The sequence below is a fragment of the Prunus mume genome, linkage group LG6, assembly GCF_029339155.1.
Source record: "Prunus mume cultivar Tortuosa linkage group LG6, ASM2933915v1, whole genome shotgun sequence".
Taxonomy (NCBI): Eukaryota; Viridiplantae; Streptophyta; class Magnoliopsida; order Rosales; family Rosaceae; genus Prunus; species Prunus mume.
In genome coordinates this window covers 10,116,964-10,139,485 of record NC_142703.1, presented here as the reverse complement: position 1 = coordinate 10,139,485, position 22,522 = coordinate 10,116,964, and the positions used below count along the sequence as shown (strand labels likewise).

Below are 22,522 nucleotides of genomic sequence, written 5' to 3'. Positions count from 1 at the left end.
TAATAGACATCGCCTGTCTTCAAGAGATAACCGACCAGCAACTCAAGGTGGAGGAGCCCATTTCCCAGCTTTGAACTCTTTATGGAAGCTGGACAACATTTCCTTTTAATATTGAGTATATGTAAACCAAATTACAACAAAATAAAATGACCTACTTCATAGTATAATTCAACAGCTTCACGAGTGTAATTGTGTTCTTGATCCCATGACAAAGGTGGGCAGTTTTCTGAAGACATGTTTAAAAGCTCCGGAAAACACAAAATGCACATATATCCAAAAGCATTGGATGCTACATAGAAAACTCATAGGCAATTCAACTTTAAAATATAACAGAACACTTTAAAAGAAGGATATCATGTCCAGATTAGCTGACAACATTTCAGTCTCACAGAAATCCTCATTGAAGTCACTGGACATAACCTCTACATACAGCAGACGAACTGGCCAATGAAGAATATTATTCTTATCTAATACAGGCTTTCTTAATCCTGTAAGTTCTTGATACATTGCCTTCCCAATTTTCAGTCCTCTACTTTCGATCCCGGAAACAAGGTCCTGCATAGTTTCAACAAAGAAATAAACATGAGCCTGAGAACAATCACAAACAGTTCATTCATAATTGTATCATTCCATTAGTAATATAATCAAACCTTAGCCTCTGATAAAGCCTTGGAAACTTGAGCCTCACGCTGTCCATGTTCCATCTTCTTTGACTCAATTTGCCTTAACAGCTTCTTTAGCTCTTCGTTACTTGGGTCATGCTTAAGTCCATTTTGGCAATGCAGAGTTGATTCAGGCAACAAGTTGAATGCAAAATACGCTTTGGAAGCTCGGCACAGAGCCTATTATCAAAACGCATGTTGCTAAAATCACAACAAAATAAGACTATATATTCAAACAAAGCCCAGCTGAGAACAATAACATGGTAAAAATTTGAGCACCTTGACATTAGTGGAACAGAGCTTAATTGAGTCCTCAGCATCAGTAAGAGCACGTCTGTAGTTACCAAGTAAAAGATTGACATGGACCCTACTTGAAAAGAGAAGAGAAGTGTCAGAGTCACTCAAAGCTTGCTGATTTATTGCTCTCGTGTAGCAATCTATGGCATCAACGAAGTACTTTTTGCCCATCTTCACATACTCGTTACCCTTGTCCTGCCAAACCCAACAGAAAAAAAATATGTAAAAACAAAGACAATATAGTCCTATCAAGTGCTTTTATTGTGTGAGAGAGAAAACCTTGGGTTCAATAGCTGTATTTTCTTTGAGAGCGGCTATGGCATCAAGGTCATCTCTTTCGCTTTCGGTTTGGGGTTCAGACCCCTTTTCCATCAATAGTGCCAATGCTTCTTTAGGTTAATCAATCGGGAGTAATATTGAATATGACCATAATTTATGACCACATGTGACATATCAACATTCATTTGTGCCACCGGAAGAACCAAAACTACAAATGCAACATGACCAAGCATGAAGCTACTTGAAACCAAACCGCTAGAAGAGCAATGTGCAGGACCGACGTATACCATAATTTTAACCATAAGGAATTCATAAACTAGGAGAAGATTGTGAAAAACAACCAGCCTCTATACAGCATCTCACCTGACAATACCTTTGTACACTCAGACTTCATAAGACTATTTACACGACCAAAGCTCCTTACACCCGTACGCCTGCAGATAATCATTTTGCTGAAACACAAATTGTGTTAAATAGCTTCTTTCAATTTGAAAGCACAAGCGAGGCTCTCTATACCCATGCAAGCTTCAGGTCTTTTGGGAAGCACGGATAGAGACGGTCGAGACTACACCTGTGTGAGACCATTCCAAGAGGTTACGAACTCAAACATAACCATTCCTGGCTCTATAAAAGTAGGCTCAGGAGACAAGACATTTAGATGAGATGGCACGGACTCACTTGTTACCACTTGTTCCTGTTTCATTACAACGTGTAGAATAATCTTATGTCTGGCTGGTCTTTAGATGGTGGATGACTATCAATTGTTTGATGAACTGACGGTTAACAATTATTTATGAGTGTGTCAAACATTATTTATCACAAGTCATCAACCAAATTAAACTCGTTCGAAAGTTTCACATATCCTATAAAATATGTAGGTTGGCCCTTTAGTTTGTCCTAAGCTAGTGCACAAATATAGTGAATCATTTTGATTGCAAAATGGGTGAGTGAGAAGTTTCTTGTAAGGATAAAAAATAAAAGAAGGTGAAATGAATGATGCATATATTTTCACCAAATTATTCATAAAATCATCTCATGCCCTATCCCTTAGTACAAATGTAGGAAGTAGACCGACCCTTGATATCATGCAAGCTAAAGCCATGAGGCTTTAGAGCAAGTCCAGTGCAGCAGGCCTGCCAGGGCAACAGGCCCTTACCCCCCCGGGAAAGTTTGGACCTCCAGCGCAAAGAATCTTGCCTGGGCAAATCTTGCCTGGGTTGTTGCCCTCGAGCTGCTGATGTCAGCATGACGTCATGACGACGTTGCAAAATTTTTTTACTATTGTCAGCGTGACGTCAGCGCTGACCCACCAGCCCACATAGCCCAACAATTATAAGCCATGTGGCTTCTCCTAGCGCATTCAATAAAAAAAAGCAACTGATGTCAGTGTTGACCCATCAGCCCACATAGCCCAACAGTTATAAGCCACATGGCTTCTCTTGGAGCCTCAGATCAAAAAATCTTGCACAATCTAACGGCTGTCCAATTTTTAGCTTAAAAAATTGAAAAAATATCAAAAATTTGTTAAAAAAATATCAAAAAATTATGGAAATTTTTTCTATAAATACCTACCAATATTATTCACTTTTCACACCAAATCTTCATACAAATTCATCTCATTCCAATATTTTTCACTTTCCACACCAAATTTTCTACTACAAAATTCCATTTGTCCAAAAATACAAATGACCTCTTCCATCGAAGCTGGAAGGTTGTTGACAAACGTTCGAAGATGTCAAAATCTTGGTGACGAGGTAAAAATAAATAAAATTGCCGTTTTATTCAATTTAATGTCATTATATATATATATATTTATATATATATATATTTCTTGCTTTTCCAATTTCCTTTTTTTTAAATAGATTATTCAAGGGAAAACAAAAAAGAAGAAAACCATTACACATGGCTCCTCAAGTGAACAATGCCCGTAGTCGGTTCCAGTTGTGCATTCCGTGTCGGAAATAATGGCACTATTACGTCCTCCGAATGAAAATACTCCCCTATGTCGTGATTTGTCCTTGTACTCCATTGTGTTGAACTATGAGGACTAAGAGTATTTCAATTGTATGTGTGAGATATGAATTTTATAATAAATATGGACACGTGGCAACCGAAAATCTTATTCAAAAATTTAATTTGAAATTTTATAATAAATAGTGACACATTGCAACTGAAAATATTATCTGAAAAGCTATCAAAATTAATAGTTAAGTATAAAAAAAAAATAGAAAATAAAGTAAAGTGAATAGTATTTGTCCTTGCCCTTGCTCTTTGGGGTGGAACTAAAAAAGACAATGCTGACACTATTCTTGCCTTATCTTAACCTTACCCTTGCCTTATGGGGCGAAGGTGCTCCTGGAGAAAGCTAAGTAGAAAAGTGAAAGCCATTATTGATATATTGTTTAGTGGAACAGGGGATCTCAAATTCTCAACTAGGCTCATCCCAAATAATCCCCAACGCCCATGAAAAGACAGCCGCTCGCGGACGGTGCGTGTGCGTCTGTGTACACGTAACAATACGACATCATCCAGTGTCGTCACACACCATCCCCTCCTTAGCCCAACAATCGCAACCAACGCACGCCTTTTCTGGTTTTTCTTTGTGGCAATAAGAATGGGTTTTGTTTTTCTTGTTGACTGAAAAAAGTATGCTAATTTTGGAAGCTTCGAGGCCTTTGACGTTTTAGCTGTTTGCACACGTCTCTCTTCCTCTCCTCAAGTTTGTTTGCATGCTCTTTTTGTCGGTCAGCATGTTTGCTTGAACTTCACTGCTTTTCAGACCCAAAAAAAAGAAAGAACTTCACTGCTTGTATCCCTTTTGGCCTCGGTTGTTTTCTGGGCTTGCAATGAATTCCAGTATTGACCAAAAAAAAAAGAAAAAAAGAACCAAACTACACAGGCAACATGACCAAGCATGAAGCTACTTGAAACCGAACCGCTAGAAGAGCAATGTGCAGGACTGATGTATAAGATAATTCAAACTTTAGAATAAGAGGATTAAAGTCAACTAATGTAATTCAAACTTTAGAATAACTGAAGGAATCAGCAATGGCATCTCTCTTGAATGGATCCACCCCATACCAATTAATTAATAAGTATGCATAGATGATAAACAATGGACTTTGAAAACGGAAATTCTAAACATTTGAAGGACTATTTCAGTCAAACGAAAAAACTAGGTAGCCGACATGATAATTGTCATGAAATTTGAAGTCACAAATAATGTACTCTAAATTTGTCCTACCTGGGGTTGAAGACGAATCACAACCAAATTATTTATAAGTGTGTCAAACATTATTTATCACAAGTCATCAACCAAATTAAACTCATTGTTCCGAAAGTTTCACATGTCCTATAAAATATGTTTTAGTTTATCCTAAGCTAGTGCACAAATATAGTGAATCCTTTTAATTGCAAAATGGGTGAGTGAGAAGTTTCTTGTAAGGATAAATTAAAAATAAAAGTGGGTGAAATGAATGATGCATATATTTTCACCAAATTAGACATAACATCATCTCATCCCCTCTCTCTTAGTACAAATGTTTGAAAGTAGACCGAACCTTGATATCATGCAAGCCAAAGCAGCCATGAGGCTTTAGAAAAAGCTAAGTAGAAAAATTAAAGCCGTTATTGATATCAATATCCCGTGTGTACGTCTGTGTGCACGTAACAATCTGAGAATATCATGACAATTATATGTATATTATTGACTAAGTGGACGTTGCGGCTCTCGTTCAGAAATGTGATTAGCCGGCCAACTTTTACATGGTTCATTGAGACAACTTGTTCAATCTGAGAATACCACCCACAAAACTTACTTCCGCTGCATTAAATGTGCATGCACCAAAGAACTCATGCGCCATGTATGTATTTAACCGAGAAAGAAGATAGATGCATGCGCCCATTGGTAGGTAAAGAATTATATATAAGTTAAAAACCTATCCTTCCTTCTAGATGCACCAAAGAACTCTTCAATAAGTTTTTTTTTTTCCCTATATATATCTGGGCCTTGGAACATTTCCTCTCACAAAATAACACTCATCTCATCTCTCTTCTCTGTTTTCAGCATGAAGGCTGTTAGTACGAAATTTGTATTGTCATTTCCTAGACTTGTTTACTGGATGTTTTGGCACAACTCATTCAACCCCATACATCCGAGGCATGACTTGACCGATATGAGAAACTTGACTTCAGGTAAATCATGACATAATCATGCATTCATTATAGGATTCCTAGTTGTAGTTTTTTTCACTCAAAGTATTTTTATCTTAATCTTATTTTTAATAGGATTAGATTTTATCTCTTGAGATTACTTTCCTAGTTGGACTCTATTTTGATTTAAGTTAAAATACTATTTTTCATCCTTGACTTGAAAAGGACATTTCATTGATACCTATTTGATCTCTTTGATAAAGATTGTTATCTTGAATAACAATCCTTGCATAAGTTGACGAATTATATAGTATTAGTGGTCTCAATGGTTTTTGACGTTCTTCATTTTGTGCCTATATTGATTCACAACAAATAGTCATAGTTGAACAGCTTAATTGGGTGTTCATATTGCATCAGGTTAGAAGTCTTAGTTGAATGGGTCTTATAGTTGCATTGGAAGTGTAGTGACGTGGGGTTTCTCTCCAGTTCTTATTTTTCTTAGATAAATCATCAAGTGTTCCTTGTCTACTTTGTGATTTATCAAATCCTTTCATCATTCATATTGCATTCATATGCACGTCGGTGACTCATACGGTTGAGGGCACCAAGACCGTGGTGGCGGTTTTCCTCCGGTGAGCTTGAAGCAATCGTGGCCAGTATTGCGTTCAACATAAGGAGTGTCGAAGATCATCCCGTGACGAAGTTGAGTTACGAAGAAGTCGGTAAACATTATCTAGAATGTGTCTAGGATAAGTGTGTGAGTACTTCTTGTAATCATCGTTCTATAGTGGATTTGTGTTGGACTGAGGAGTCCCGTGGATTTTCCCCAGAGGTGGGGTTTTACCACGTAAAATAATTCTCTGCGTGTTCTTTTATTTTATGCCCAGCACGTTACAGGATTGATAAGCCATATCAATCCTGCTACCGAAGTTTATTTTTATTTATTTGATTAGAATATTAAATTGGCCTATTCACCCTTCCTCTAGGCATTTTGAGTCATCCTGCAGGTATTTTCAATTGGCATCAGAGCAGGTTGCTGGACATACTCAGCAAGATCTAACATACCTTAGGATGGATCGTGCCTCGGGCTCAATTGCACATCCACCATATTTCGATGGCAACAACTATGGCGCTTGGAAGGCCAAAATGAAGTCGTTTCTTTGGTCCTTAGATGAACGTGTATGGAGCACAGTGGTTCATGGATTTCCTAAACCCACAAAGACGATCGGAAAAGGAGATGAAGAAACCACAGTCCTCAAAACTAGAGAGGAGTGGACCACTGCAGAAGTCACACACAGCACTAATAATCAAAAGGGGTTAAATGCTTTATTTACTGCTGTCTCTTCCGATCAATTTGAATATATATGTGCTTGTGATACTTCTAAGGAAGCTTGGGATATTTTGCAGGTTACTCATGAAGGAACAGATACTGTCAAGGGAGCCAAGCTTCAAATGCACACTTTACAGTTTGAGACACTTATGATGGATGAGAATGAAACTTTTTCTGAATTTTATGCTAAACTTTGTGTAATTGTGAATGCTTGTTCAGGTTTAGGTGAAAAAATTCCAGAAGATAGAGTTGTGAAAAAGATTTTGAGATCCTTGCCTCAACGGTTTCAACCAAAGATCACGGCTATTGAAGAGATCCGTGACTTGAACACCTTGAAAGTTCAAGAACTCATAGGGTCCATACAAACCTATGAGATGAAACATCTACCTCTTAAAAAGAGCAAAAATGTTGCGTTCAAGGTTGTGAATGAAGAAGATGATGAGCATTCAAATGAAGATTGCAGTGATGAGGAATTAACGATTCTCACAAGACGATTCATGAACTTTCTCAAGAATCAGGATCCACGGAGTCGAGATTCAAAAGGTATAAATTCTAAAAATAGGTTTGTTAACTATACTGATGGTGGATCTAAATTTCGCAGGTTAAATGAACGAAAGAATCCAAGAGAAAAGGTCAAATGTTTCGAATGTGAAGGCTATGGACACATATCTTCGGAATGTGCCAACACCTTAAAGAAACAAAAGGATGGCAAGAATAAGGCAATGCATACTACTTGGAGCGATAGTGAATCGGAATGCGAGAATGATGAAAAGACGGTTGCACTTATAACCACAGTTAGCTTGGATGAATCACGTGAGGATGATGATTGTAAAGGTATAAATATTGAGTTTATCATGAACAAATATGATGATTTGTTGGCTGCATCTCAGAAGCTCAGTAAACAAAATAGCGAGCTCGTCAAAGAAGTTGCTGTCTGAAGCTGGAAAATTGCAGGATTGCAAACGAGTTTCAATCCCCGATGCAGATTCCGAAAAGGTAAGTGCAGGTATGAACGAAAAATTGATGTTTTTGCAGAAAAAATTGACTGATCATAATAAATTAATTGCTTCTCTAACTTCTAACAACAAATCCCTTGAACTTGAACTTAAAAATTCAAAAGAAAGGATTGTTTCTTTAACCATTGGTGCAGAAAAAATTGACAAGATGATTAGCATGGGACGAAGAGATGGTGACAAACGAGGCTTGGGATTTGAACCAAGTAATAAGTCTTCCGCTGTGTCTAAAACAAAGTTTGTCAAATCCACTTCACCTATTGAACCTTCTGCCTCTCATGAAGTCAAGAAATTTATTCCAATTTGTCACTTTTGTGGAACTCGTGGGCACATAAGACCGAGATGCAATAAGCTTCGAAACGAATTTGTTCGTTCAAATTCTCATGGCATGGGTGGAAAAGTAAGTATCCAACATAAGATTTCAAATCTTATGAAAGAGGTAAACCGCTTATCCAAACTATCTTCTTTTCATTGTTTGCCGTCAACTAAGACAAAGTTAGTTTGGAGGAAAAGGAAAATCATAATTGTATGTCTTCCTCCACTAATGTTGTGCATGAACCCGTTGCTTTAGAAAGTTTGGATCTTAAATGTATTGCTGCAAAACCCTTGGATAATCTTCGATTTGACACTCTTAGAAAGTCTTTAGGTATATGTGCTCTAGATTAATTTGGAGTCTATTGCATGCCAAAGCCTCTTTCATGTTTTATGATATTTCAATTAATTTCTGTGTTTATAAATCTGTCCAGCTCGTGCAAGGATTGTTAAGGTGTATCAATCCTGTAACTGTCTGAACGTATTTGTTGATCTTAGATTGGGCTCTGACATTGCACTATATTAAGAACTTACACTCTCAGCTTCACACAAAGGTTTCCATTGTCTTGGTGCATTATAAACTGCATTAAATGATCTATCCATCTATTTATTTTTATTTTGCACACCACACTCTTTTCCTTGAAGTCCTTTGAATATCTCTTATCATGCACTTGTCTCTCTTTGGATTGCCATAACACTACTGTGCGTAAGTTCTTGATCTGTTTATAAAAATAAAAATAATAATAATTTAAAAAAAAAAAAAGTGTCAACCACTCATTGCTCAGTAACCGGGCCTCTTGTCTAACCAACGTCGAGGTTCGAGTCAACAGGTTGTGATGGTTTGCTATCCTTGCTTATCTTTGGAGCCTTCATGATTCGGATCAGTATTTCCCCAGGGGTGCTTCATCACCCAGTTGCCTCCAGTCATCTGACGTAAGCACACTGATTGACCATCCGTTATATGGATCATGTCGAAAGCTAGATAAAGTGAGCCACTAAATTCGTATTAAAAAATATATATATAAATTGATCTTCTTATACTTACTATGCACTTAGTGTTTGTGCAATCTTTGGTGGGATTCGTCTTGTGTGGACATATTTTTTGTGCTTAATTGAAAAAGAGTTCATTTAACACATTTGCTCCTTGATGGTAGACTCATTTGATGCCTTTTTATCTTTCACCATGACTGTGGTATGCCTCTACTGTTCTCTGTGAGTTTGTGAGTCTCGTGTGCTGTCGTGTGTTTGTCCCTGACATGCTTTGCTTCACATGCGTTCAAGACAACAAAGGGTTTGTTGCTTCTTTCATTCTTTACTCACAAACTTGGCATGTTTATGAATGGAAAATAATTATATTTTCAAGAGAACTTTGGGTCTGCATCTACAGTATGTTTTATGTCTTGATTGTTTTGAGCTTTCTGTCTTGAGTGTATTGCTTTTGTTTTTGTATGTTTTGGTTCTTAACAACTTCTCATTATTCTTTTTAGTTATCTATTTTCCTGTCGCTTATCCCAAAACAAAAACAAAAAAAAAAAAAAAAAAAAAAAAAGAAGAAGAGATTTTTCTGTTTGTTTTCAAGATAAAGCCTCTTACATGCTTTATTGGTTATTCTCTATGTCTTTATATGTTGGGAATGCAATCTGATTTTTTTTCCTTTCCCTCTTATATTTGCTCCATTATGTTCATTCTTTGCCCTTTGGATTTCCTGACAAAAAGGGGGAGAGATTGTGTTATGAAATTAAGGGGGAGTTGTGTTGTAATTCTGCTTTGAATTACATTTCTTCTCCCACATGCTTCACTGGTTTTGTTGTTTCATCATGTGCAGGGATTCAGGGCTTCAAGCTTAGAATAAGAATTCATTTGTTAAATCCCATGTAATTTCTTTTGAGTTGTAATAGGTGTTTTGTCTAGGAAATGCCAAAGGGGGAGATTGTTAGTACGAAATTTGTATTGTCATTTCCTAGACTTGTTTACTGGATGTTTTGGCACAACTCATTCAACCCCATACATCCGAGGCATGACTTGACCGATATGAGAAACTTGACTTCAGGTAAATCATGACATAATCATGCATTCATTATAGGATTCCTAGTTGTAGTTTTTTTCACTCAAAGTATTTTTATCTTAATCTTATTTTTAATAGGATTAGATTTTATCTCTTGAGATTACTTTCCTAGTTGGACTCTATTTTGATTTAAGTTAAAATACTATTTTTCATCCTTGACTTGAAAAGGACATTTCATTGATACCTATTTGATCTCTTTGATAAAGATTGTTATCTTGAATAACAATCCTTGCATAAGTTGACGAATTATATAGTATTAGTGGTCTCAATGGTTTTTGACGTTCTTCATTTTGTGCCTATATTGATTCACAACAAATAGTCATAGTTGAACAGCTTAATTGGGTGTTCATATTGCATCAGGTTAGAAGTCTTAGTTGAATGGGTCTTATAGTTGCATTGGAAGTGTAGTGACGTGGGGTTTCTCTCCAGTTCTTATTTTTCTTAGATAAATCATCAAGTGTTCCTTGTCTACTTTGTGATTTATCAAATCCTTTCATCATTCATATTGCATTCATATGCACGTCGGTGACTCATACGGTTGAGGGCACCAAGACCGTGGTGGCGGTTTTCCTCCGGTGAGCTTGAAGCAATCGTGGCCAGTATTGCGTTCAACATAAGGAGTGTCGAAGATCATCCCGTGACAGAAGTTGAGTTACGAAGAAGTCGGTAAACATTATCTAGAATGTGTCTAGGATAAGTGTGTGAGTACTTCTTGTAATCATCGTTCTATAGTGGATTTGTGTTGGATTGAGGAGTCCCGTGGATTTTCCCCAGAGGTGGGGTTTTACCACGTAAAATAATTCTCTGCGTGTTCTTTTATTTTATGCCCAGCACATTACAGGATTGATAAGCCATATCAATCCTGCTACCGAAGTTTATTTTTATTTATTTGATTAGAATATTAAATTGGCCTATTCACCTTCCTCTAGGCATTTTGAGTCATCCTGCAGGTATTTTCAAAGGCAATGTCTTATAACTTTGGTCAGGTTTTCAACACCACTATAAAATTTGTGGGGTTTCTGTGCTTCATGAATCTGATAGCGGTTAATTCCAACCCTACTGGGCCTCCTATGATGCAGCCTAATTCCGATTTTGCAGCCAATGAGCATTACGGCTTGCCCAAAGACAGAGCTCTGGTTCCACCGCCCGGCCCCAATCCATGCATCCCGAGAGTCGGTAATGTCCATTGCAAGTTTTTATAAATAAATACATTTTAGCATGAAATAATATTACAAAAATCCTTATAGAGTCTATTTTGAGAGGAAAAACCCAGCACTAGCTACTTGTGCGTGGTTCTTTAGTATGAAACTCGTCAATTGCCGTCTGGTTTTTTTATGTGATTATGCTGTACCATATATTAGATCTAGGCTACTTGCTTTGAAGTGGGTTTTTTGTGTGTGTAAATTTTGGTTTATTATTACATATACATATATATATATATATATAATGAATATCAACTTCTAACTATTTTGATTATTGATTTATTAATTGGTGCAATGTTACAGCGGGTAAAAGATCATGGCCTGAGTTGGTCGGAGAAATTGGGGAAGCTGCAGCAGTGAAGATAGAGAGAGACAACCCTAATGTTCGAGCAATCGTTGTGGTGGAAGGCACTCCAAGGCCAGCAAAGGATCTCAAGTGTGACAAAGTTTGGGTCTGGATCAATTCAAACGGCATCGTGAGAGAGGTCCCTAGTCTACGCAACTGAAAAGAATTCAATGCGCATCATTTTCAATGAATAAACTTGTTGTATGGAACGTTTAGGGTTCAGGGAAACATTTCGTTTTCAATGATTATGTGGAAAGTATAATATGTATGTGGTATTCCTTGTGTGTTCGATTGATATAATATGTGAGTCTTTATTTAATTAAATTGTATTTTATCCATATATTATGAATAGAATGTTGCTATTTTCACTCACATGTTCTATTTTTCTACCCACCATGAAAATTTGAAAAACCACAATCATATATTTGCACCCACCATTATTCCATAAAATAAATGGAGAGAGATAGAACATTCCAATCTTTATTCTATCCTTCCTAACTATTTTCTAGACGTGCCAATTTTGAGGTTACAGTGATTCAACCCTTCCCAAACCAAAATAATTTTTTTTTAAATGCAAAAAGTTATCATAAAAGCGACAGGGAGATTTTGTCAATCAATGTCAAATGCAGCAAAGTCTGACATTTAATAGAAAGCAATCGTATGATGACGCGAATTCTGGTTAAAGTCTTCTCTCTCTCTCCGGTCGTATTCTTTTGGATATGTCGGGCTTGATCAAAGGATAACGCGAACTCTGGTATATTTATAGGCTCCGGTCCACCAACCATATGGCGCCAAATATCTGGTTAAAGTCTACGTCGCGTTGTGTGGCAGTTGGAATGTATTGTCTTAGAATGATAAGCTTAATTATATAAAACTAAAAAGAAAAAGGAATACACGTTGAACTTTTTGGTCTCATCGATCTTCTCTCTCTTTCCTCTTTTGGGTCATACAACAAATAAAGCTCACCCCTCTATTTCACTTTATTTCTTCACTTGATTGTAGTTTTCAATTTAATTACTTTGTGTGTAATTTGTTAAAGAATGATAAAATTCCTTGTTCCGTCTTTGGATGTATTCTCACCGTCCTTTTTAATACTTACTTTGTATTTATTAAATCATAGTTATGCATATGGACAAATGTCAAGTGTTGAGAAGGATTGTGAGAATTCACCTTGAGTTAAAATGGCGAGGCACCTCTAACCAAATAACAAGATTCATGCAAGTTAAAGAAAATCTAGCTCATGTTACTTGGATTCTATAAGATTCACAAATGGCATGTCATAGGATCAACAACTTTATTAGACGACATTTGGCTTTAGACGACATGCGTTTTTAAGTTGTTAGAACCTACGCAGGATATGCAGAAGGCAGAACCTTACGCAGAGCAAAATTTGCGAACGGGTTTGCTATGCTGAGTTTATGTTTTCCTATAAGCTTTTTATGTCATTTGGATTCTCAAGATAAATTTTAGTGTAGTTTTTGTTTTGGGCATTTGGCTCCGCAATTGAAGTCATAACCATTACCCATGGGCTATATGTGCAACTTCATTGCTACAAACCCAAATAACATTTTTTCATTTTTCTTATTATATAATCGAATAACGAACCTAAAATATTGAGTATGAAAGTAAATACCTTTAACTACTTGAGCTACAACCCTCGTTCAATGATGACTTTTTGTTGGACCCAAAAAGAAATAAACTCGTCGTTTTCATGAGGTTTTTAGTACTAGATATGCCGACATGTTTTGTTAGAAAAAAATAATAATTGAACTTGCTCTTCACCACAGAAGATTTCGATGAGAAAGCTAAGTTCAAACATCATCTCCTGCCAACATTTATGGAGCAGATGTTCTTTGATAACCTTTGATTTCTTTTACTGCTGGTAGTCTGCTGTAACAGATATTAACAACCAATGTCAAACTTGTTTAGGTTAATCAATCGGGAACGGGAACCAACTATATTGAATATGACCAGAATTTATGACCATATATCAATATTCATTTGTGCCACCAGAAGAACCAAAACTACACAGGCAACATGACCAAGCATGAAGCTACTTGAAACCGAACCGCTAGAAGAGCATTGTGCAGAACTGATGTATACCATAATCTTAGCCATTTTGAATTACTTTGATTAGTAATTATGTTTTAATTATTATTTCTTTAGTGAATATTTAAACATGTTACTGATTTCATAAATGACTTAATAAATAGTAATTAATTATTTTAAACCTAATTTCATTCAAATTTAAATTGAAAGGATGTCTTATTTCCGTTTGGGTGTCTTAATTAAATTTTTCCAAAGCCCAAATAGGAAGAAACGTAGAAAAGGATTAGGTTTATCCCTAGACCAAGACTTTCTCCTATATGACCAAAAATAAAACCCCAAATCAAAATAACACGCAGAATTGGATCGATGGAACCAATTGTATGGGACAGGGTTCCTGAAGAAATCATATACGAAATCTTGCTACGGTTACCAGTCAAATCTCTACTTGGGTGCACGGCAGTGTGCAAGTCATGGAGTTGTATGATCAAAAGCCCTGCCTTCATCCACACCCGTCTGATCAACCAATTAAACGAATCCAACCGTCGAAACAACGACGGCGTTCAACTCCTCCTTCACAATCCTGAATTTGAGCTTTACTCATTGTACAGGGATGACGACGACCCCCGTGCATCATCATCTACGCTTAGGGAGTATATCGATCTTGACAATCCATATGAAGTTTACGCCGAACGCACCAGAAACCATACCTGGGGATCCGAGTTTGTCGGAATTTGTAACGGGCTCGTGTGCCTTGCTGGGGAAGACATTGACCTGACCACATTAGTTTGGAACCCTAGCATCAGAAAGTTTGTGGTTTTGCCCAAGTCTGGTGTTACCTTTTGTCATGGATATGATCGTCGAGAAGCAAGATGCTCCTTTGGCTACGACAGGCGTGCCAATGACTATAAGGTCTTACGAAGAGTGTCTTGTTTGCAAGAAGGCAAATTTATCTCATGTCAATATGAGATTTGGTCGTTAGCCAAGGGCTCTTGGAAGACTATCAATACTGGTAATGATCGTCATCATCATGAACGTGACATCGAACAACGGGACTTTGATGCTGGTCATCCGCCTGCTTTTGTCAATGGTGCTCTGCATTGGGTTCAAGTCAACGTGAACACCCGGAATATTTCCGTAGGGTCATTTGATATGTCCGATGAAGTATTCGGCAAGATAACCATACCACCAGAAGCTGAAACACAAAAATGTTTTGATTCTGATCCACATTGCGTGGTGTCGAGGTACCGAGAGTCCCTTGCATTTTTCGAAAGCTCCGAGGAGAGAAGAGAAAGTGTTGGTTGTGGTTGGCTTCTTCACATGACCATGTGGGTAATGAAAGAGTATGGTGTGGCCAAATCATGGGATAAACTATTTGCAATATGCCTGGAAGGGTGTATTTCTAGACTGGTTGGTTGTAGAAAAAGTGGTGATGAAGTGGTGCTCAAATTGATTGTTGATAACGTTCAATATCGGTCTGTGAACCCTAAGACCAAACAAGTTAACAATTTGCAAATTAAAGGATCCTGCTGTTACTCGGTCATGGATGCTTTTACTGAAAGCCTTGTCTTGCTTGACCAGCCTAATGTATTTACATATTAAACGCAACAACATGTTGAATAATTTGATTTGAGTTAGAACTTGCTTTTCACTTATTTCAAAAGTCTTTTCGTTATGTCCAAAAAGATCAACAACAAATCCCCAATTTTGTTGACCCAGTTGTATTACATGGAAAATTAATGGCAGCTAATGATTTGATTTCCCAACCGATACATATGAACAATAATGATTTTGAAACCAAAGAAACTACTAATGGAATATTGAGAAACATTTGCAATGCGAACTGGTCTACATATTTCATCAATTAAAAGTACCTAACCAAACTACATTACAGTTTAAATTCAAGGGGGGTAGGAACATCAAAACTCAAATCAAACAGCTGATGAAGGAGGGCCGGTCCTTGAGACCACGAATCCAGGTTTGAGCATTGCCGGATCGTTGCATTCGTCGGTATATACTCCAATCCATCATGACTGGTCACATCCATTCCTGCCATCTCCTCCTCTGATGAAATCCTCAAGAGCTTCAACTTGTGCAGCAAGAAAAACAATGTTCCCATTGTCAAGCTCACAAACCCTACAATCACCACAATCTGAACCAAATGTGCAGCCAAGAGCTCTCCACCTCCTCCCATCAAAAGCCCATATGGCCTGTTTGGCTGCCCTGAATAGACTTCACCCACATAAGCCTTTTTGGCAAACAATGCAGTGAATATAATTCCCCATGAGCCACACCCTCCATGAAGCTGTGCTGCTTCCAATGGATCATCATACTTCAACTTCTCAGCAAGCTTGTTGCATCCCATCAAAACCCAAGCTGCCACAAATCCACAAATGATTACAGCCCAAGAATCAACAACTGAGCAACCAGAGGTGATTGCTGCAAACCCACCAAGCAAGCCATTGCAAACGTCGGTGAGGTTCCAATGACTGGAGAGCAAGCGCTTCCCGAAGAGAGTAGTCAGTGCTGCTGAGCATCCAGCCACTGTGGTTGTCACTGCAGTTCTTCCTATTGCACTCCATTGTCCATAATAGGATCCGCTCTCCCCATAGGCCTTGAGAATGTTGAGGAATGAGCCTGCATTGAAGCCATACCAACCAAACCAAAGCAGAAATGTCCCCAAAACAACCAATGTGCCGCTATGTCCACGCATAGCCACAGACCTACCTTCATGATTGAACCGGCCTATGCGTGGGCCTTCAATAAGAGCACCCCACAAGCCTGCTATGCCTCCAACCAAGTGAACAACACCAGAGCCTGCAAAATCAATGACCCCAGAACCAAATAAAATGACCTACTTCATAGCATAATTCAACAGCTTCACGAGTGTAATTGTGTTCCTGATCCCATGACAAGGGTGAGCAGTTTTCTGAAAACATGTTTGAAAGCTCCGGAAAACACAAAATGCACATATATCCAAAAGCATTGGATGCTACATAGAAAACTCATAGGCAATTCAACTCTAAAATATAACAGAACACTTTAAAAGAAGGATATCATGTCCAGATTAGCTGACAACATTTCAGTCTCACAGAAATCCTCAATGAAGTCACTGGACATAACCTCTGCATACAGCAGACGAACTGGCCAATGAAGAATATTATTCTTATCTTATCTAATACAGCTTTCTTAATCCTGTAAGTTCTTGATACATTGCCTTCCCAATTTTCAGTCCTCTACTTTCGATCGTGGAAACAAGGTCCTGCATAGTTTCAACAAAGAAATAAACATGAGCCTGAGAACAATCACAAACAGTTCATTCATAATTGTATCATTCCATTAGTAATATAATCAAACCTTAGCCTCTGTATAGCCTTGGAAACTTGAGCCTCACGCTGTTCATGTTCCATCTTCTTTGACTCAATTTGCCTTAACAGCTTCTTTAGCTCTTCGTTACTTGGGTCATGCTTAAGCCCATTTTGGCAATGCAGAGTTGATTCAGGCAACAAGTTGAATGCAAGATACGCTTTGGAAGCTCGGCACAGAGCCTATTATCAAAACCCATATTGCTAAAATCACAACAAAAAAAGACTAAATATTCAAACAAAGCCCAGCTGAGAACAATAACATGGTAAAAATTTGAGCACCTTGACATTAATGGAACGGGGCTTAATTGAGTCCTCAGCATCAGTAAGAGCACGTCTGTAGTTACCAAGTAAAAGATTGACATGGACCCTATTTGAAAAGAGAAGAGAGGTGTCAGAGTCACTCAAAGCTTGCTGATTTATTGCTCTCGTGCAGCAATCTATGGCATCAGCGAAGTGCTTTTTGCCCATCTTCACATACTTGTTACCCTTGTCCTGCCAAACCCAAAAAAATAATATATGTTGATGCTCTTTTTCGGAGAGGGTCAACTTAGAGAAAATAAAAGGGATTCGCCTTCAGCAGGGTGAGGGTCTGGACGTTCAATAAAGGCTAGCCTGCAGAAGACAAAATGAGAGAAGCAGTCGGCCGAAGGCTCTCCGATGCTTAAGTCAGCAAAGAAGGGTAACTTTTGCTGAGTAATAGTAAAAGGTAGAAAAATAGTTACCCCTTTTACTAGGGTATTGTTCCCTTTTTATAGGGAAGTGAAAGTGGGAGGATGGTGTAGATTTCTGATGTGGGACTTTGTGCAAGTCGCCGCGGTGGTGACACGTGTCATGAGAATTAGGTTTAGCAGTTTGTGAGCTTTAGCAGTCGGGAGTTTCGGCAGGTGTCTGACACCTTGGAAAAGTGTCTTCCTTCGGCAGGGGAGAAGGCGTGTCTGCCTTGGTGCTAGTTGTTTTGAGGCTGGATATACTCGGTTGATTATGGTATAAACAATATATATGTAAAAACAAGGACAATATAATCCTATCAAGTGCTTTTAACTGTGTGAGAGAGAGAAAACCTTGAGTTCAATAGCAGTATTTTGTTTGAGAGCGGCTATGGCATCAAGGTCAGCTCTTTCGCTTTCGGTTTGGGGTTCAGACCCCTTTTCCATCAATAGTGCCATTGCTTCTTCGAATTCGCTTCTTTTCTATTTTGCTTTTCTTGTTCTGCTGCTGCTGGCAGAGTATTGCTAGAACCTTACGCAGAAGCTAGGACTTGCATACTCGTTGTGTACAAAGAGCAAAATATGATTGAGAATGCGTTTGCTGGGCTGAGTTTATGTTTTGGGCTTTGGCTCTGCCATTGAAGTCATAACCTTTACCCATGGGCCCTCTCACACATGTTTTGTTAGAGAAAAAATAATAATTGAACTTGCTTATCACCACAGAAGATTTCGATGAGAAAGCTAAGTTCGAACATCATCTCCTGCCAACATTTATGGAGCAGATGTTGTTTGATAACCTCTGATTTCTTTCACTGCTGGTAGTCTGCTGTAATAGATATTAACCAAGCATGAAGCTACCTGAAAACCGAACCCCTAGAAGAGCAATGTGCAGAACTGATGTATACCATAATTTTAACCATATAGGACCACCCATGAGTACCAACCTACAAACCACCTAATTGGTATCGATGCCGCAACACAGGGACAAGTATGATTTAACATTGTCAGACTTGTAAACTGATTTTTTGCCCTTGCAACGGTCATCCTTAGATTGCGCAGGAGATCAATCACTGGAACATTTCTCAATTTGAGTTGCCAACATACATTCCTTTCTAAGTACATGTTCATTGAGCAACACAGCCCATTCATAAAAAATCAGTGGTGACAGAAGAACACAGCCAAACGACAGGACGGTTATGCCCCTACCAATTGGGCAAAATATAATAAGCATATGCTTGGAGGTTATTTTTGAGTATTTCAATGTCTTCAATTCAACTGTGTGGGTTGGGTGAGTCACCAATGATGTCCCATTGAAAGTACTATTGGTTATCTTATTCAAAATCTCACTTTTTTGTTTTAGAGTAAGAGGATTAAAGTAGAGTAATTCAAACTTTAGAATAACTGAAGGAATCAGCAATGGCATCGATCTCTCTTGCATGGATCCACCCAGTCAAGAAAGCAATATCCGTAGGACACACTTTCCCCCTAAGAAAGCAATTTCGGTTTTCAAGACAAGTTGAACAATTTTGGAAGCATCAAAATAGCCAAAATTGGCTTGCTTGCACGACACATCCAAGGGCCGGTCCCTTTATACCAATCGTCCTTTACATTGTTTTTCAAGCCTTTCAATTGAAACAGAATATTTTTCTTGTTCCTATCGTCCTTTACATTGTTGTTCCATATAGATTTTAGATATCATTTCTGTATAGAAATTCAATCTTCGAAGACATCAACAATGGGAAATTGCGCTGCCCTCTCAGCTTCAGCAAGGGGTGTTTACAAGAAAAGCAAGGCTTTACCTATCGAAACCACATTCAAGCTTCCGGCTCCATTACCCAGCTGGCCACCTGGTACGTGCTACCGCCTCTAATTTAGACACACACTATATGTGTTTGATGATGATATATTTTCTCTTTGGATACATAGTTTATATCCTTAATTATACCATGTTTCAGGTAATGGGTTCGCAAGTGGAAGCATCGATCTAGGTGGATTACAAGTATACCAGATATCATCTTTCACCAAAGTCTGGGCTACCTATGAGGGGGGACCAGACAACCTTGGGGCAAGCTTCTTCGAACCTTCACCCTTACCCCAAGGTTTCTATATGCTTGGTTGCTATAGCCAACCCAACAACAAACCTCTTTCGGGATGGGCCCTTGCTGCAAAGTCAACAAAACATAAAGATGAAGATGAAGATGAAGATGAAGATGAAGATGAAGATGACCACCTTTTACTCAAGAAACCACTTGATTACACTCTCGTGTGGAACAGCGAGTCCTTGAAGAATCTAAAGAAAGATGGCGATGGCTACGTCTGGTTACCCACTCCCCCACATGGTTATGAAGCCATCGGCCATGTGGTCACCAGCTCTCCGGAGAAGCCATCTCTTGATCAAATCAGGTGCGTTCGATCTGACCTCACTGACCACTGCGAGGCTGACTCGTGGATTTGGGGACCAGGTACTGCTGGTGATGCCAATGGTTTTAATGTGTTTAGCCTCAGACCAAGCAATAGGGGGACCCAAGCTATGGGCGTACCCGCTGGCACATTCGTAGCCCTAAATGGTCTTCCTTCGTCTACTATTACGATCGCTTGTTTGAAGAACACGCTATCTCCATCTAATTCTCATATTTACATGCCCAACCTAACTCAAATTAAGGCATTACTTGAAGTTTACTCCCCACTCATATACTTGCATCCTGACGAAGTATACCTCCCTTCTTCCGTGGGCTGGTTTTTTAGCAATGGGGCCCTTCTATACAAGAAACAAGGTGATGCAGTTGCCATCGAACCAACGGGCTCCAACCTTCCCCAAGGTGGCTCAAATGATGGCTCCTATTGGCTGGACCTACCCGTGGATAAAAGCGCCAGTGAAAGAGTGAAAAAGGGCGATCTACTCCACTATCAAGTGTATTTACACATAAAGCCCATGATGGGATCAACATTTACGGATATAGCCATATGGATATTCTACCCTTTCAATGGGCCGGCGACGGCCAAAGTTGAGTTTTTCAACATCTCATTAGGGAAGATAGGCGAGCATGTTGGTGATTGGGAGCATTTGACCTTACGAGTCAGCAATTTCACAGGGGAACTGTGGAGGGTCTTCTTCTCACAGCACAGCGGGGGCACGTGGGTGGACGCTTCCCAGCTTGAGTTTGAAAATGGAAACAAAGCAGTGGGCTATGCGTCATTGCATGGGCATGCCTTGTATCCGAAGGCAGGGCTTGTTTTGCAAGGGAGTGGGGGAATAGGAATAAGGAATGATACAGCCAAGAGTAAGAAGGTATTGGACACTGGACAAAGCTCTTTATTAGTCTCGGCTGAGTATTTGGGGTCGGCTGTGACTGAGCCACCATGGCTGAACTACTCTAGGAAATGGGGTCCAAACATTAGTTATGACATTGCGGACGAAATCAAAAGGTGGAGAAACTTTTGCCTGGAAAGCTCAAATCTGCTTTTGATAAATTCGTAAAGAGTCTACCAAATGAAGTATTAGGGGAAGAAGGGCCTACAGGTCCCAAGATGAAGAACAGCTGGACTGGAGATGAAGTTTGACTCACACACACTTTCCTTTAAGTTTATGTAAGATTATTTCGGCAATATCAATTTCATCCTCTTTTGCTAGTTTAGCATGCATTCCCACCTCAATGTAAAAAATAACATACAAAAGAAATAAAAGGGTGAGTCAGAGTGCAAACAGTCAAACAATATGGGGTAAAATAGTTTTTGATATATTTTCATCTTTCAAAAGGAGGTATTTATAATACAAGTATGTAAACTCTAGTAGGGTTATACGACCAAACAAATAAACTCCTAATTACATAATTTGTACAAAAGAGAAAGAAATAACATCCTAGTAGAATAGGAAATAAATCTCCTAATAGAATTAGAGAATAAATTATTGGTTTCAAAAAAATATTAGTCACCCCTATAAAAATTCCTTGTTCCTTCTTTGATGTATTCTCTCCATCATTCTTAATACTTACTTTATATTTATGGAATCATAGTTATGCATATGGACAAATATTAAGTGATGAGAAGGATGGTGAGGATCCACCTTGAGTTAAAGTAGTGAGTCACCTCAAACCAAATAAGATCCATGCAAGTTAAATAAAATCTAGCTTATGTTATTTAGATTCTATAAGATCCACAAATGGCATGGCATAGGATCAACAACTTTATTAGACGACATGCGTTTTTAAGTTGTTAGAACCTACGCAGAAGCTGGGATATGTAGAAGGCAGAACCTTACGCAGAGCAAAATTTGCGAATGGGTTTGCTGTGCTGAGTTTATGTTTTCCTATAAGCTTTTTATTTCATTTGGATTCTCAAGATAAATTTTAGTGTATATTTTAGTGTAGTTTTTGTTTTGGGCCTTTGGCTCCGCAATTGAAGTCATAACCATTACCCATGGGCTATATGTGCAACTTCATTGCCACAAACATAACTTTTTTTCGTTTTTCTTATGAAAAACAATCAACATTGGGGAAGAGGAAAACGAACCTAAAGTTGGGTATGAAAGTAAATACCTTTAATTACTTGAGTTACAATGGAATGATGACTTTTTGTTGGACCCAAAAAGAAATAAACTGTCATTTTCATGGGGTTTCTAGTATTAGATATGCCGACATGTTTTGTTAGGAAAAAAAAAAAAAAAAAAAAAATTGAACTTGCTCTTCGCCACAGAAGATTTCGATGAGAAAGCTAAGTTCAAACATCATCTCCTGCCAACATTTA

The 22,522-nt window shown here is 38.4% G+C and overlaps 3 protein-coding genes and 1 pseudogene across 3 annotated transcripts; 2 read left to right on the top strand and 2 right to left on the bottom strand.

The window, feature by feature from the left end:
- Nucleotides 1–42: 42 nt before the first annotated feature.
- Nucleotides 43–1,337, bottom strand: LOC103334561 (uncharacterized). The gene is made up of 6 exons (XM_089055046.1): nucleotides 1,239–1,337; nucleotides 942–1,154; nucleotides 651–842; nucleotides 355–555; nucleotides 156–236; nucleotides 43–102 (listed from the first exon to the last, which is right to left on the bottom strand). Exons 1-6 carry the CDS (start codon nucleotides 1,329–1,331, stop codon nucleotides 43–45), a joined length of 840 nt encoding a protein of 279 aa, XP_088911172.1. The 5' UTR covers nucleotides 1,332–1,337.
- A 12,736-nt stretch (nucleotides 1,338–14,073) lies between these two features.
- Nucleotides 14,074–15,306, top strand: LOC148916047 (F-box/kelch-repeat protein At3g06240-like). The gene has a single exon (XM_089055045.1). It carries the CDS (start codon nucleotides 14,074–14,076, stop codon nucleotides 15,304–15,306), a length of 1,233 nt encoding a protein of 410 aa, XP_088911171.1.
- A 309-nt stretch (nucleotides 15,307–15,615) lies between these two features.
- Nucleotides 15,616–18,238, bottom strand: LOC103334563 (ammonium transporter 1 member 4-like; annotated as a pseudogene).
- Nucleotides 18,239–19,390: 1,152 nt separating this feature from the next.
- On the top strand, nucleotides 19,391–21,701 carry LOC103334389 (hypothetical protein At1g04090-like). Its single transcript, XM_008237348.2, is given in 3 exon segments — nucleotides 19,391–19,629; nucleotides 19,735–21,195; nucleotides 21,198–21,701. Coding segments are annotated over 3 exon segments (1,719 nt in total). The 5' UTR covers nucleotides 19,391–19,514; the 3' UTR covers nucleotides 21,341–21,701.
- Nucleotides 21,702–22,522: the final 821 nt, after the last annotated feature.